Source organism: Heteronotia binoei, chromosome 21 (assembly GCF_032191835.1).
Source record: "Heteronotia binoei isolate CCM8104 ecotype False Entrance Well chromosome 21, APGP_CSIRO_Hbin_v1, whole genome shotgun sequence".
Lineage (NCBI taxonomy): Eukaryota > Metazoa > Chordata > Lepidosauria > Squamata > Gekkonidae > Heteronotia > Heteronotia binoei.
Genome location: NC_083243.1, coordinates 8,736,957 through 8,751,506, shown reverse-complemented (window position 1 = coordinate 8,751,506; position 14,550 = coordinate 8,736,957). Strand labels below are relative to the sequence as shown.

General features: G+C 49.0%; 1 protein-coding gene and 3 non-coding genes across 4 annotated transcripts in view; all 4 read left to right on the top strand.

Moving 5' to 3' along the window:
- Nucleotides 1–14,550, top strand: part of LOC132588730 (thioredoxin domain-containing protein 16-like) — a 91,310-nt gene that overhangs the window by 995 nt on the left and 75,765 nt on the right. Inside the window, 3 exon segments of the mRNA XM_060261118.1 lie at nucleotides 5,073–5,155; nucleotides 11,425–11,498; nucleotides 14,196–14,270. Coding sequence (XP_060117101.1) covers nucleotides 5,073–5,155; nucleotides 11,425–11,498; nucleotides 14,196–14,270 — 232 coding nt within the window.
- TRNAT-AGU (transfer RNA threonine (anticodon AGU)) lies at nucleotides 12,385–12,451 on the top strand. The gene has a single exon. It is a non-coding gene; the product is annotated as a tRNA-Thr (tRNA).
- TRNAA-GGC (transfer RNA alanine (anticodon GGC)) lies at nucleotides 12,513–12,584 on the top strand. Its single transcript has one exon. It is a non-coding gene; the product is annotated as a tRNA-Ala (tRNA).
- TRNAA-GGC (transfer RNA alanine (anticodon GGC)) lies at nucleotides 12,650–12,721 on the top strand. Its single transcript has one exon. It is a non-coding gene; the product is annotated as a tRNA-Ala (tRNA).

Below are 14,550 nucleotides of genomic sequence, written 5' to 3'. Positions count from 1 at the left end.
AGAACAGGGGTGGCCAAACTTGCTTAATGCAAGAACGTAAGAGAAGCCATGTTGGATCAGGCCAGTGGCCCATCCAGTCCAACACTCTGTGTCACATAAGAACATAAGAGAAGCCATGTTGGATCAGGCCAGTGGCCCATCCAGTCCAACACTCTGTGTCACATAAGAGAAGCCATGTTGGATCAGGCCAATGGCCCATCCAGTCCAACACTCTGTGTCACATAAGAACATAAGAGAAGCCATGTTGGATCAGGCCAGTGGCCAGTCCAGTCCAAGACTCTGTGTCACATAAGAGAAGCCATGTTGGATCAGGCCAATGGCCCATCCAGTCCAAGACTCTGTGTCACATAAGAACAGAAGAGAAGCCATGTTGGATCAGGCCAATAGCCCATTCAGTCCAACACTCTGGGTCACATAAGGACATAAGAGAAGCCATGTTGGATCAGGCCAGTGGCCCATTCAGTCCAACACTCTGGGTCACATAAGAACATAAGAGAAGCCATGTTGGATCAGGCCAATAGCCCATTCAGTCCAACACTCTGGGTCACATAAGAACAGAAGAGAAGCCATGTTGGATCAGGCCAATAGCCCATTCAGTCCAACACTCTGGGTCACATAAGAACATAAGAGAAGCCATGTTGGATCAGGTCAATGGCCCATCCAGTCCAACACTCTGTGTCACATAAGAACATAAGAGAAGTCATGTTGGATCAGGCCAATGGCCCATCCAGTCCAACACTCTGTGTCACATAAGAACATAAGGGAAGCCATGTTGGATCAGGCCAGTGGCCCATCCAGTCCAACACTCTGTGTTACAGTGGCCAAAAAAACTCCCCAAGTGCCATCAGGAGGTTCACAAGTGGGGCTAGAAGCCCTTCCACTTTGCCCCACCCCCAGCACCAAGAATACAAAGCATCACTGTCGCAGACAGTTCCAATAATACACTGTGGCTAATAGGCACTGATGGACCTCTGCTCCATATGTTTATTCAATCCCCTCTTGAAGCTGTCTATGCTTGTGGCCGCCACCTTCTGTCGCAGTGAATTCCACATGTTAATCACCCTTTGGGTGAAGAAGTACTTTCTTTTATCCGTTCTAACCCGACTGCTCAGCAATTTCATTGAGTGCCCATGAGTTCTTGTATTGTGAGAAAGGGAGAAAAGGACTTCTTTCTCTCTTTCTCCATCCCATGCATAATCTTGTCAACCTCTCTGTCACCCCGCAATCGATGTTTCTCCAAGCTAAAGAGCCCCAGGCGTTGTGCACTGGGATTGTGTATCCTCAGGCTATGCTTCATAGTGGTTCTGGGCTATAGTGTATAAACTTGCAAGCCACATAGAATAAACTTCAGTTGTCTGAGAGCCGCAAGACATGAACGTCAGATGTTTGAGAGCCACAAGGGAAGGAAGGAAGGAAAAAGATGGGAAGGAGGGGAGAGGTGGAAAGGAGAGGAAGCAACTTTAAACACATTCTCCAAGCTGCCGGCCATATTGGCTTGGAATGTGATTTAAAGAGAGAAATGCCTTCTCCAAGTTGGCCGATGTGGGGCAGCGAGAGCCACATAATACGTGTGAAAGAGCCACCCGTGGCTCCTAAGCCACAGTTTGGCCACCCCCGATCCAGAAGATCTGGGTTCAGATCCCAGCTCAGTCGTAAAACTCGCTGGAAGGCTGAGACAGGCAGGAAATCTGTTTCCTCTTACTTTACGCAGTGATGCCAAATTCAGAGTGGTGGTGGGGAAAACAGTCCTAGCAGGTCTGCTCAGGAGTACCTCCTGTCTTAATCACTGGGGCATATTTTTAGGCAGGGGTGGAATTCTAGAGGGAGCTCATTTGCATAAGGCCGCATCCCCCTGATGTAGCCAATCCTCGGAGAGCTTACAGGGCTCTTTTTTGTAATCTCTTGGAGGATTGGCTACATCAGGGGGTGCGGCCTAATATGCAAAGGAGCTCCTGCTAGAATTCCACCCGTTTTTAGGAAAGTATTCTTAAGGATTTCAAAAGTTGTTTGCACCTGCACAGAGTTACATGTTTATTTGGGTTAAAAGGTAACGGTAGTCCCCTGTGCAAGCACCAGTCGTTTTCGACTCTGGGGTGACGCTGCTTTCGCAACGTTTTCACGGCAGACTTTTTACGGGGTGGTTTGCCATTGCCTTCCCCAGTCATCTATGCTTTCCCCTCAGCAAGCTGGGGACTCCTTTGACCGACCTCAGAAGGATGGAAGGCTGAGTCGATCTGGATATTCTTTTCGTTTGTCTGATATTCTTTTTGTTTGTCTGATTTGTCTGATTTCATAAAAAATAAAACTATTGAAATCCGATCTGGAGCCGGTGACTTGAACCAGCTTCTGCTGGGATCGAACTCAGGTCATGAGCGGAGGGCTCCGACTGCAATACTGCAGCTTTACCGCTCTGTGCCACGGAGCTCTCGTTATTTGGGTTGGTCCTCATAAAAGCCCTTTCATGGATTGCGCTTTGGATTTGCCCGTTATAGGAGCTCAATTTGACTGTCTTGGAAATGCGTTGCACTTCAATTCTGAATTGATCCATTTTGTTCAAACTTAGGGGGCCTTCCAGAGAGCAGGGGTCCCTTGTAATGTTCCTTTTGCTTCAGCAACTGCCAATTCAGAGCAATGGCTGTGGGGCTTCCCGCGTGGGTTTCCTCGCATTTTCCCTGCCCTGTTCCTCCACAGCCATTCCCTCATGTGCTTCTAGAGGGAGTTGTTTTTTAAAATATCCTCACTCGCTAGATTGCTGTAGCGTTGTAATATTATAACGATCTAGCAGTTGGGTTCTCTGAATTCCTAGTGTAATGTACTGAGAACCGAGACGGGTTGAAGGCAACATAGTTTATTCAGTAGCACATTACAAGAGAGAGAACACGCGGGCCGGGCCCCGCTTATATACATTACCCGGAACAGCCCCCTCATCCGACCAGGCCAATCCTGGTCAGTCAGACTTCCCGCCACAGATCTTGATGGGCGGGGCGACTGGCGAGCTCCATCCGGGGACCCGGGGGTCGCCTTCAGTATCTCTCGCCATGCGGCCTGATCACTTATGTTCAATACATAACACCTAGTTTTCAATTTTTTTTTAAAAAAAGTAAGTCTTTATCCCTTTTCATTGTGGAGCTAGAAGGGGAAAGGTGTATCTCAGCAACAAAAAGGTCAGGGGTGGCCAAACCACATGTGCCTCTTTCGTGCATATTGTGTGGCTCTGGAAGCCCCCACCGCCCCATCAGCCAGCTGGGAGAAGGCATTTGTCTCTAAATCACTTGTCTCTTTAAATCAGGAGAGACAGTTTGGTGTGGAGAGCCAGTTTGGTGTAGTGGTTAAGTGTGCGGACTCTTATATGAGAGAACTGGGTTTGATACCCCACTCCCACTCGCAGCTGCTGGAATGGCCTTGGGTCAGCCATAGCTCTGGCAGAGCTGTCCTCGAAAGGGCTGATTCTGGGAGAGCTCTCCCATCCCCGCCCACCTCACAGGGAGTCTGTTGTGGGAGGAGAAGATATAGGAGATTGTAAGCCGCTCTGAGCCTCTGATTCAGAGAGAAGGGCGGGATATAAATTTGCAGTCGTCTTCTTCTTTCCACCTCTCCTTCCCTCCCTCCTCTTCCATCTATTTGCCTTCCTTCCCTCCTTCCTTGCGGTTCTCAAACACTTTGACGTTTTTGTCTTGAGGCTCTCAAACACCTGACATTTATTCTCTGAGGCTCTTAGGCTGAGGAACTTTGGCCGCCCCTAGTCTAGGGAAAGCTGGGAATTCATAGGACCTAAGCAACAGATCTTTACAGCATTTTAATCCTATGGCAGTCTTGCTATTGCTGGGTTTTTTTTAAAGGAAGAGGAAACTGTGGCTGTGAGAATCATGACAGGGGAAATGGCACTGAAGCCCTTGGCACCTTTTGAAGGGCCACGTGCCTTCTGCACAGAAGCCAAATGTGCTCCAGCTGTGTATTGGCAGGAAACAGAAACAGAGAGCTTGGAAGGGACCCTAGAGGTCATCTAGTCCAGCCCCCTGCACGATGCTGGAAATTCTCATTTGCCTTCCCCCACTTTCCCAGTAACCCTTGCTCTATACCCAGGGGAAGGCAAAAAAAAAAAAATTCCAGGATCCCTGGACCAACCAAAGAGGAGGATCCCCTTCTGACCCCAAAATGGTGATTGGCTATACTTGGGCATATAAGAAATGGCCATGAAAGCAAAACAAGATCAGTTCCTCTGGAGAAAATGGATGCTTTGGAGGGGGGACTCTACCTTGCTGAGGTCCTTCCCCCTCCAAACCCCACAGTCCCCAGGCTCCACCCCCCAAAAGTCCTGGAAATTCCCAACCTAGAGTTGGCAACCCTAATCCATCCAGATTTTCTGCTCTCTCTCTCTCCTCTGTCCCCTTCTGTCTGCAGCCCCTGTTCTGACTGGTTTTCCTCCATGCAGGCCCCAAGAGCCAAAACATGGTGGCTTAGTTCCAAAACGTGGTGGCTTAGTTCCAAAACATGGTGGCTTAGTTCCAAAACATGGTGGCTTAGTTCCAAAACGTGGTGGCTTAATTCCAAAACATGGTGGCTTAGTTCCAAAACATGGTGGTTTAATTCCAAAACATGGTGGCCTAGTTCCAAAACATGGTGGCTTAGTTCTCATGGTTCCCTTTTTTATTTGTCCAGGGAGATGATGATTGACACTGTTGGGGCCAGGCAGCAATTTTTCTCTAGGCCATTTTGGCCAGGGATCCTGGAGGGTTTTTTGGCCATCTTCTGAGCAGGGATCACTGGGTGTGTGCGTGTGTGGTTTTCCTGCACTGAGCAGGGGGGTTGGACTAGATGACCCTGTAGGTCCCTTCCAAGTGTAGGATTCTTTGCTTCTGCGGCAGTCAAAAGAGCCCTTGTGCCTTCTTTTGGCAGTAGAAAATGTGGTAGTCAAGCTGGTATATGTTGTACTGCGCACAGTCATGGCAGAAGCTCTCCGTTTGCCGGCGAGGCAAACGATAGGATCTGTGTGCTTTCAGCGACGTGTCAACAGTTACAGGAATAATGGATTGTGACAATAAATCAGAACATTGTTCTTGTTGCTGTTGTAGCCTCTCAGTCTGCAGATGTGTTCCTGGAACAGCTGGAGAACTCCGTAGAAGCTCTTCGAGATTATGGAATTTCAGTCTTGAAGGTAATTCAAAGCAATTTTCCCTTGCCTTAGAAATGGCTTGGGAAGTCTTTTCGAGAGCCATTGTGGTGTAGCAGTTAAAGCTGTCAGACTAGTATCTGGAAGACCCAAGTTCGAATCCCCACTCTGTTATGGACGCTTGCCTGGTGACCTTGGGCCAGTCAAGGCCTCTCAGCTTAGCCTACCTAGGCTGGAAAACTGAGCTGAAACCAATAAAATGAATTTTAACAGGGATAAATGTAAAGTTCTGCATTTAAGTAGGAAAAATCCAATGCACGGTTATAGGATGGGGGGAGATTTGTCTTGGCAGTAGTCTGTGCGAAAAGGATCTCAGGGTCTTAGTGGATCGTACGCTGAACATGAGTCAACAGCGTGATGCGGCAGCTAAAAAGGCAAATGCAATTTTGGGCTGTATCAACAGAAGTATAGTGTCCCGATCACGTGATGTGATGGTATCGCTTTCCTCTGCTCTGGTAAGACCTCACCTGGAGTCGTGTTCAGTTTTGGGCACCACATTTTAAGAAGGATATAGACAAGCTGGAACGGGTCCAGAGGAGGGCGACGAAGATGGTGAGGGGTCTGAAGACGCTATGTGGAAAGATTGAAGGAGCTGGGCATGTTTAGCCTAGAGAGGAGGCAACTGAGAGGTAATATGATCACCATCTTCGAGTACTTGAAGGGCTGTCATATAGAGGATGGTGCGGAATTGTTTTCTGTGGCCCCAGAAGGTAGGACCAGAACCAACAGGTTGAAATTATATCAGAAGAATTTCTGGCTCAACATTAGGAAGAACTTCCTGACCATTTTTGCGATTCCTCAGTGGAACAGGCTTCCTCGGGAGGTGGTGGGCTCTCCTTCCTTGGAGGTTTTGAAACAGAGGCTAGATGGCCATCTGACAGCAATGAGGATCCTGTGAATTTAGGGGGAGGTCTTTGTGAGTTTCCTGCATTGTGCAGGGGTTTGGACTAGATGATCCTGGAGGTCCCTTCCGATTCTATGATTCTACCTTACAGGGTTGTTGTGAGGATAAAATGGAGGAGAGGAGACTGAGGGAAGCCATTTTGGGTCCCCATTGCAGTGAAAGAAAGTAGAGAAATGAAATAAATAAATTTGCTTCCAGCTCCCAAACTGATCTGTACCAGCAAGGTGGCATCGGAAAGCTCTTGGTAGTCCCATAGTCCAACAGCATTGGTCTTAAATAGAGACAATTATAAACTCTGTGCTGCAGATAAAAATACCGCTCGGCCCTGAAAGCAGTTTTATTAGGCAGTTGGATACTCCCTGATACGGATAGACATAAGAGAGCAATGACATCTATATTACTGTCCATAGCAAAAAAACTCCCTGTTACCTAATAAATGGAATGACAAAAAAGATGCCATGAATTTATAATTGGAAGGTAAAAATTGGGGATTTTTGGTTGTTACAGATTTTCTGGGCTGTGTAGCTGTGATCCTGGCATTGTGAGACCTGACGTTTCGCCAGCAGCTGTGACTGGCATCCTTAAAGTAGATATAAATTACCTACCTACCATCTTCTTCTCACTTTGACCCAGAGAGAACTCCAGTTTTCTGGGTTACACCTCTGAGAGCCCTCTCCAGCCCCACCCACCTCGCAGGGTGTCTGTTGTGGGGGAGGAAGGGAAAGGAGATTGTAGGCCGCTCTGACTGTCCTTGGAAGGGCAGGTGCTGTGAGAGCCCTCTCCAGCCCCACCCACCTCACAGGGTGTCTGTTGTGGGGGAGGAAGGGAAAGGAGATTGTAGGCCGCTCTGAGTCTCTGTCCTTGAAAGGGCAGCTGCTGTGAGAGCCCTCTCCAGCCCCACCCACCGCACAGGGTGTCTGTTGTGGGGGAGGAAGGGAAAGGAGATTGTAGGCCACTCTGAGACTCTGTCCTTGGAAGGGCAGCTGCTGTGAGAGCCCTCTCCAGCCCCACCCACCTCACAGGGTGTCTGTTGTGGGGGAGGAAGGGAAAGGAGATTGTAGGCCGCTCTGAGACTCTGTCCTTGAAAGGACAGCTGCTGTGAGAGCCCTCTCAGCCCCACCCACCTCACAGGGTGTCTGTTGTGAGGGAGGAAGGGAAAGGAGATTGCAGGCCACTCTGAGACTCTGTCCTTGAAAGGGCAGCTTCTGGGAGAGCCCTCTCAGCCCCACCCACCTCACAGGGTGTCTGTTGTGGGGGAGGAAGGGAAAGGAGATTGTAGGCCACTCTGAGTCTCTGTCCTTGAAAGGGCAGCTGCTGTGAGAGCCCTCTCCAGCCCCACCCACCTCACAGGGTGTCTGTTGTGAGGGAGGAAGGGAAAGGAGATTGCAGGCCACTCTGAGGCTCTGTCCTTGGAAGGGCAGCTTCTGGGAGAGTCCTCTCAGCCCCACCCACCTCACAGGGTGTCTGTTTTGAGGGAGGAAGGGAAAGGAGATTGCAGGCCACTCTGAGACTCTGTCCTTGGAAGGGCAGCTCCTATGAGAGCCCTCTCAGCCCCACCCACCTCACAGGGTGTCTGTTGTGGGGGAGGAAGGGAAAGGAAATTGTAGGCCGCTCTGAGTCTCTGTCCTTGAAAGGGCAGCTGCTGTGAGAGCCCTCTGCAGCCCCACCCACCTCACATGGTGTCCGTTGTGGGGGAGGAAGAGAAAGGAGATTGTGAGCCACTCTGAGCCTCTTCGGAGTGGAGGGCGGGATATAAATCCAATATCTTCTTCTTCTTCTTAATAAAGTTATTGGAAAAATTAAAAAGAAAAGAAAAGTGCTCAGTAGCCACATGCTGTGACACTCTTCAGTTTAGCCAGAGGTTTACCATGGACTGCTGCAAGCAGGGCGAAAGGTCTCTCCATAATCTCAGATGCACACTGTTTAGTGGGAGGTCAGGCGGTGGGGGAGGGGTGGGGATTTGTTATGGAAGGAAGAAGATCCAGATGTTGAGAAATGTCAGTCACACGGCACAGAGAGCGAGCTGGACCAGACTCGTTCTGCTGTGATAAGATAGTGATGTCAGGGAGGTGATTTTTAACGTCAGAGTCCTTTCAAGTGATTCATTAAAGATGTTCCACCCCACCTCCGTCCTTCTCCAAGGCTGTACAGTGTCACAAACAGATATAGATAGCAGGCAAAGCAGACTGAAAACATGCAATTAAATCAGCGTCAAATTGAATCGGAGATCGTGGTCTTTTTAAGAAGGTGACCAGGCAGCATAGAGCGTCAAGACCCAGAGCCTTCTAAAAGAGTTTAAAGGGTTTAATTGTTGTTTTTATGTTTATGTGTTTCTTCTTAGCTTTGGTTTTAATTGCTTTAATGGTCTGTTGTTGGGGGGGGGCGGGTTTTCAAGAGCAGATAAAGGTTTCTTTAGGAACTAAGAAAAAGGTAGTCCCCTGTGCAAGCACCAGTCGTTTCCGAATCTGGGGTGAATTTGTTTTCACAACATTTTCACGGCTGACTTTTTATGAGGTGGTTTGCCGTTGCCTTACCCAGTCATCTACGCTTTCCCGGTATGGGAAGTATGAGTCCTTGCTGGGGACTCATTTTACCGACTTCGGAAGGATGGAAGGCTGAGTCAACCTCCATCCGGCTACCTGAACCCAGCTTCCCCTGGGATTGAACTCAGGTTGTGAGCAGAGCTTAGGACTTGCAGTACTGCAGCTTTACCACTCTGTGCCACGGGGCTCTTTATTTAGGAACTAACATGTTTTTAAAAAATAAGTTGCTGTTTGTGTCGTCGTGTTGAAAGCTCCCTGGGCCTAATGTTCAAAAGAGCTACGCTAGGACCTTTTTGTAATACTGGGCAGAATTTTTCTTGCTGACCAATATGTTAAGAATATTAAGAACATATGAGAAACCATGTTGGATCAGGCCAGTGGCCCATCCAGTCTAACAATCTGTGTCACATAAGAACATAAGAGAAGCCATGTTGGATCAGGCCAATGGCCCCTCCAGTCCAACACTCTGTGTCTCATAAGAACATAAGAGAAGCCCTGTTGGATCAGGCCAATGGCCCCTCCAGTCCAACACTCTGTGTCACATAAGAACATAAGAGAAGCCCTGTTGGATCAGGCCAATGGCCCCTCCAGTCCAACACTCTGTGTCACATAAGAACATAAGAGAGGCCATGTTGGATCAGGCCAATGGCCCCTCCCGTCCACCACTCTGTGTCTCATAAGAACATAAGATAAGCCATGTTGGATCAGGCCAGTGGCCCATCCAGTCCAACACTCTGTGTCACATAAGAACATAAGAGAAGCCATGTTGGATCAGGCCAATGGCCCATCCAGTCCACCACTCTGTGTCTCATAAGAACATAAGAGAAGCCATGTTGGATCAGGCCAGTGGCCCATCCAGTCCAACACTCTGTGTCACATAAGAACATAAGAGAAGCCATGTTGGATCAGGCCAATGGCCCCTCCAGTCCAACACTCTGTGTCACAGAAGAACATAAGAGAAGCCATGTTGGATCAGGCCAATGGTCCCTCCAGTCCAACACTCTGTGTCACATAAGAACATAAGAGAAGCCATGTTGGATCAGGCCAATGGTCCCTCCAGTCCAACACTCTGTGTCACATAAGAACATAAGAGAAGCCCTGTTGGATCAGGCCAATGGTCCCTCCAGTCCAACACTCTGTGTCACATAAGAACATAAGAGAAGCCATGTTGGATCAGGCCAATGGTCCCTCCAGTCCAACACTCTGTGTCACATAAGAACATAAGAGAAGCCATGTTGGATCAGGCCAATGGTCCCTCCACTCCAACACTCTGTGTCACATAAGAACATAAGGGAAGCCATGTTGGATCAGGCCAATGGCCCCTCCAGTCCAACACTCTGTGTCACATAAGAACATAAGAGAAGCCATGTTGGATCAGGCCAATGGTCCCTCCAGTCCAACACTCTGTGTCACATAAGAACATAAGAGAAGCCATGTTGGATCAGGCCAGTGGCCCATCCAGTCCAACACTCTGTGTCACATAAGAACATAAGAGAAGCCATGTTGGATCAGGCCAATGGTCCCTCCAGTCCAACACTCTGTGTCACATAAGAACATAAGAGAAGCCCTGTTGGATCAGGCCAATGGTCCCTCCAGTCCAACACTCTGTGTCACATAAGAACATAGGGGAAGCCATGTTGGATCAGGCCAATGGCCCCTCCAGTCCAACACTCTGTGTCACATAAGAACATAAGAGAAGCCCTGTTGGATCAGGCCAATGGTCCCTCCAGTCCAACACTCTGTGTCACATAAGAACATAAGAGAAGCCATGTTGGATCAGGCCAGTGGCCCATCCAGTCCAACACTCTGTGTCACATAAGAACATAAGAGAAGCCATGTTGGATCAGGCCAATGGCCACTCCAGTCCAACACTCTGTGTCACATAAGAACATAAGAGAAGCCATGTTGGATCAGGCCAATGGCCCATCCAGTCCAACACTCTGTGTCACATAAGAACATAAGAGAAGCCATGTTGGATCAGGCCAATGGCCCCTCCAGTCCAACACTCTGTGTCACATAAGAACATAGGAGAAGCCATGTTGGATCAGGCCAATGGTCCCTCCAGTCCAACACTCTGTGTCACATAAGAACATAAGAGAAGCCATGTTGGATCAGGCCAATGGCCCCTCCAGTCCAACACTCTGTGTCACATAAGAACATAAGAGAAGCCCTGTTGGATCAGGCCAATGGTCCCTCCAGTCCAACACTCTGTGTCACATAAGAACATAAGAGAAGCCATGTTGGATCAGGCCAATGGCCCCTCCAGTCCAACACTCTGTGTCACATAAGAACATAAGAGAAGCCATGTTGGATCAGGCCAATGGTCCATCCAGTCCAACACTCTGTGTCACATAAGAACATAAGAGAAGCCCTGTTGGATCAGGCCAATGGTCCCTCCAGTCCAACACTCTGTGTCACATGAGAACATAAGAGAAGCCCTGTTGGATCAGGCCAATGGCCCATCCAGTCCAACACTCTGTGTCACATAAGAACATAAGAGAAGCCCTGTTGGATCAGGCCAATGGCCCCTCCAGTCCAACACTCTGTGTCACATAAGAACATAAGAGAAGCCATATTGGATCAGGCCAATGGTCCCTCCAGTCCAGCACTCTGAGTCGCATAAGAACATAAGAGAAGCCATGCTGGATCAGGCCAGTGGCTTAGCCAGTCGAAGAAGGAGTCACCACCCACACCACGCTGGTGATTCTCTGATGATAGCACTATCCACCGTTTCCGTGGCGCTTTATGAAGTGCAGAGAGTTTTGCGTACATCGTCTCAGTGCCAGGGTATCTTTTTTTCTTTGCAGGTGAACTGCCACCGAGAAGAAACATTAGGATACTGTAGAGAGGACAGTTCTGTGGGGAAAGCGTACCTTTTCAGGTGAGTACATCATTTTGTTGCAGATGCAAATGTTAAAACCGATTGGAGTTACAAAGGAAATGTTTTGAGGAGCGGGCCGTCCCCAAGCACAGGAGAACAGGGGCTTGATTGATGGCTCGATCGATTGATTTTACTTCATTTAGAGCTCACCTGTCTCACCGAGGTTCAGCAGACTACAAAATATGAAAAACAATGCTGTACAATGAAAAAACAGGGACGGGGAGAAAGACTAAACAACCAGAAAACACCAGCTATCTCCCTTGTATAATGAAAACCATGCATTTAATGTCTCCAGCACATAAAGAATACACAAAACACCAGTATTATTTATGAGAAAAATTCAGAATGCTGTAACACACACACTGTCCCCAATAAATACAATATCCAGAATAACATAAACCAAACCACCCAAGTTCAATTACATTTCCAGGCTTCCAAGGAATATGTAATGGGGAGGGACGGTGGCTCAGTGGTAGAGCATCTGCTTGGTAAGCAGAAGGTCCCATGTTCAGTCCCCGGCATCTCCAACTAAAAAGGGTCCAGGCAAAAATAGGTGTGAAAAACCTCAGCTTGAGAAACTGGAGAGCCACTGCCAGTCTGAGAAGACAATACTGACTTTGATGGACCCCGGGTCTGATTCAGTAGAAGGCAGCTTCAAGGATGAAAAAAGGGGAGGGAAGGTGATTCTGTGGTAGAGCATCTGCCTGGTAAGCAGAAGGTCCCAGGTTCAATCCCCGGCATCTCCAAAAAAGGGTCCAGGCAAATAGGTGTGAAAAACCTCCGCTTGAGACCCTGGAGAGCTGCTGCCAGTCTGAAAAGACACTGACTTTGATGGACCCAAGGTCTGATTCAGTAGAAGGCAGCTTCATATGTCTAGTGGAGGGACGGTGGCTCAGTGGTAGAGCATCTGCTTAGTAAGCAGAAGGTCCCAGGTTCAACCCCTGGCATCTCCAAAAAAGGGTCCAGGCAAATAGGTGTGAAAACCTCAGCTTGAGACCCTGGAGAGCCATGAATGGGGCTGTGGCTCAGTGGTAGAGCATCTGCTTGGCAAGCAGAAGGTCCCAGGTTCAATCCCCGGCATCTCCAACTAAAAAGGGTCCAGGCAAGTAGGCATGAAAAACCTCAGCTTGAGACCCTGGAGAGCCATGAATGGGGCTGTGGCTCAGTGGTAGAGCATCTGCTTGGCAAGCAGAAGGTCCCAGGTTCAATCCCCGGCATCTCCAACTAAAAAGGGTCCAGGCAAAAATAGGTGTGAAAAACCTCCGCTTGAGACCCTGGAGAACCGCTGCCAGTCTGAGAAGACAATACTGACTTCGATGGACCCAGGGTCTGATTCAGTATAAGGCAGCTTCGTATGTAAAGATTTGTACGACACTCAAAGGTGACATAAATATATTCCCCAACGGTGCATAAAGTACGTTCTCAACGGAATTTCGATCGTTACATTTCCCGTTTCGATTAGCATCTTTGTCAAGAGATGCACATGCGAATAACCAAAAAAGTATAAAAGTAAAGAAACGACAGGCTAGTAGAAGCATCGCTATCCAACTGAAAATACAACGTTGCAATGGCTAGAGGTAGATGTATGCTGCCCAGCCCATATCATAATGTTGCAGTGATGTTGTCTTTTTAGCTGGAGAGCGATGCCTCTACCTTGTTGTTCGTTTGCTATTATGCTCTTAGGTTATTCACATGTGCATCTCTTGACAAAGAACTGGTGTGAATGGGGAATTGGTGATCTTATGCGTCTGCAGCGTTCTTACCTTCAGGAGCCTTTCCTTAGATGAGAAATGTTGTTGCGGTGGAACGTATTAGGAGAGATGGTCCCACAGACGTTTGCATCCAAGGCTGTGAAGGGCTTTGGAAGTGAAAACCAGAACATTGAATTGAACCCAGTGCATAAGGACAACTGAAGAGCCCTGCTGGATCAGACCAATGAGGGTCCATCTAGTCCAGCATCCCGTCTCACACGGTGGCCAACCAGTTCCTCTGGAGGGCCAACAACAGGGCAGAGAGGCTGAGGCCTTCATAAGAACACCAGAAGAGCCCTGCTGGATCAGACCAATGAGGGTCCATCTAGTCCAGCATCCTGCCTCACACGGTGGCCAACCAGTTCCTCTGGAGGGCCAACAACAGGGCAGAGAGGCTGAGGCCTTCATAAGAACATCAGAAGAGCCCTGCTGGATCAGACCAATGAGGGTCCATCTAGTCCGGCATCCTGCCTCACACGGTGGCCAACCAGTTCCTCTGGAGGGCCAACAACAGGGCAGAGAGGCTGAGGCCTTCATAAGAACATCAGAAGAGCCCTGCTGGTTCAGACCAGTGAAGGTCCATTTAGTCCAGCCTCCTGTCTCACACAGTGGCCACCCAGCTGACTTGATTCCACCAGAAGTTTTCACTGTTGGAAGGGATTTCAGTAAGTGGAGTGGGGGGGGGGGCTCAGTTCCGCCCTGGATTCCCTCCCCACCCTGAGGGCAGTGTGGTGTAGAGGTCAGAATGTTGCCGTAGGACCTGGGAGACTCCGGCTTGAATCCCCTCTCTGCCGCAAAAGTTCAGGGGTGACCTTGGACTAGTTGAAGGTGCTTTGCTTGTTTTTGAGGAAGAAGGTGGGGGCAATATATAAAAACAAGACAGAAATAAAACAAACCTCAGCCTAGTTTTCACAAGCTTTTCCTGCGCTTTTGTCTCCTTCTCCAGGGGCCAGGTGCTGGTTCGAGAGCTCCCGACAGACGCTTTGTTCAGCGTGGACGCCATCGTAGCCAACGTCCTCTTGTGAGTTGACCTGCCATCTCCTGGTTTCCATGGTTGCAGATCCAAGTTGGCCTGTGGTAGATCAGCTAGAATTGAGTCTCGGAGCCCCTTACAGCAGTTCCCAGCTGTTCTGGTCTCTACCTAAGGTTGCCAATCCCCAGGTGGGAGCAGGGGATCCCTGGTTTGGAGGCCCTCCCCCCACTTCAGGGCCATCAGAAGGCGGGGTGGTGGTGGTGTCTGCTGGGCACTCCATTATTCCCTGTGGAGACCGATTCCCATAGAGTATAATGGAGAATTGATC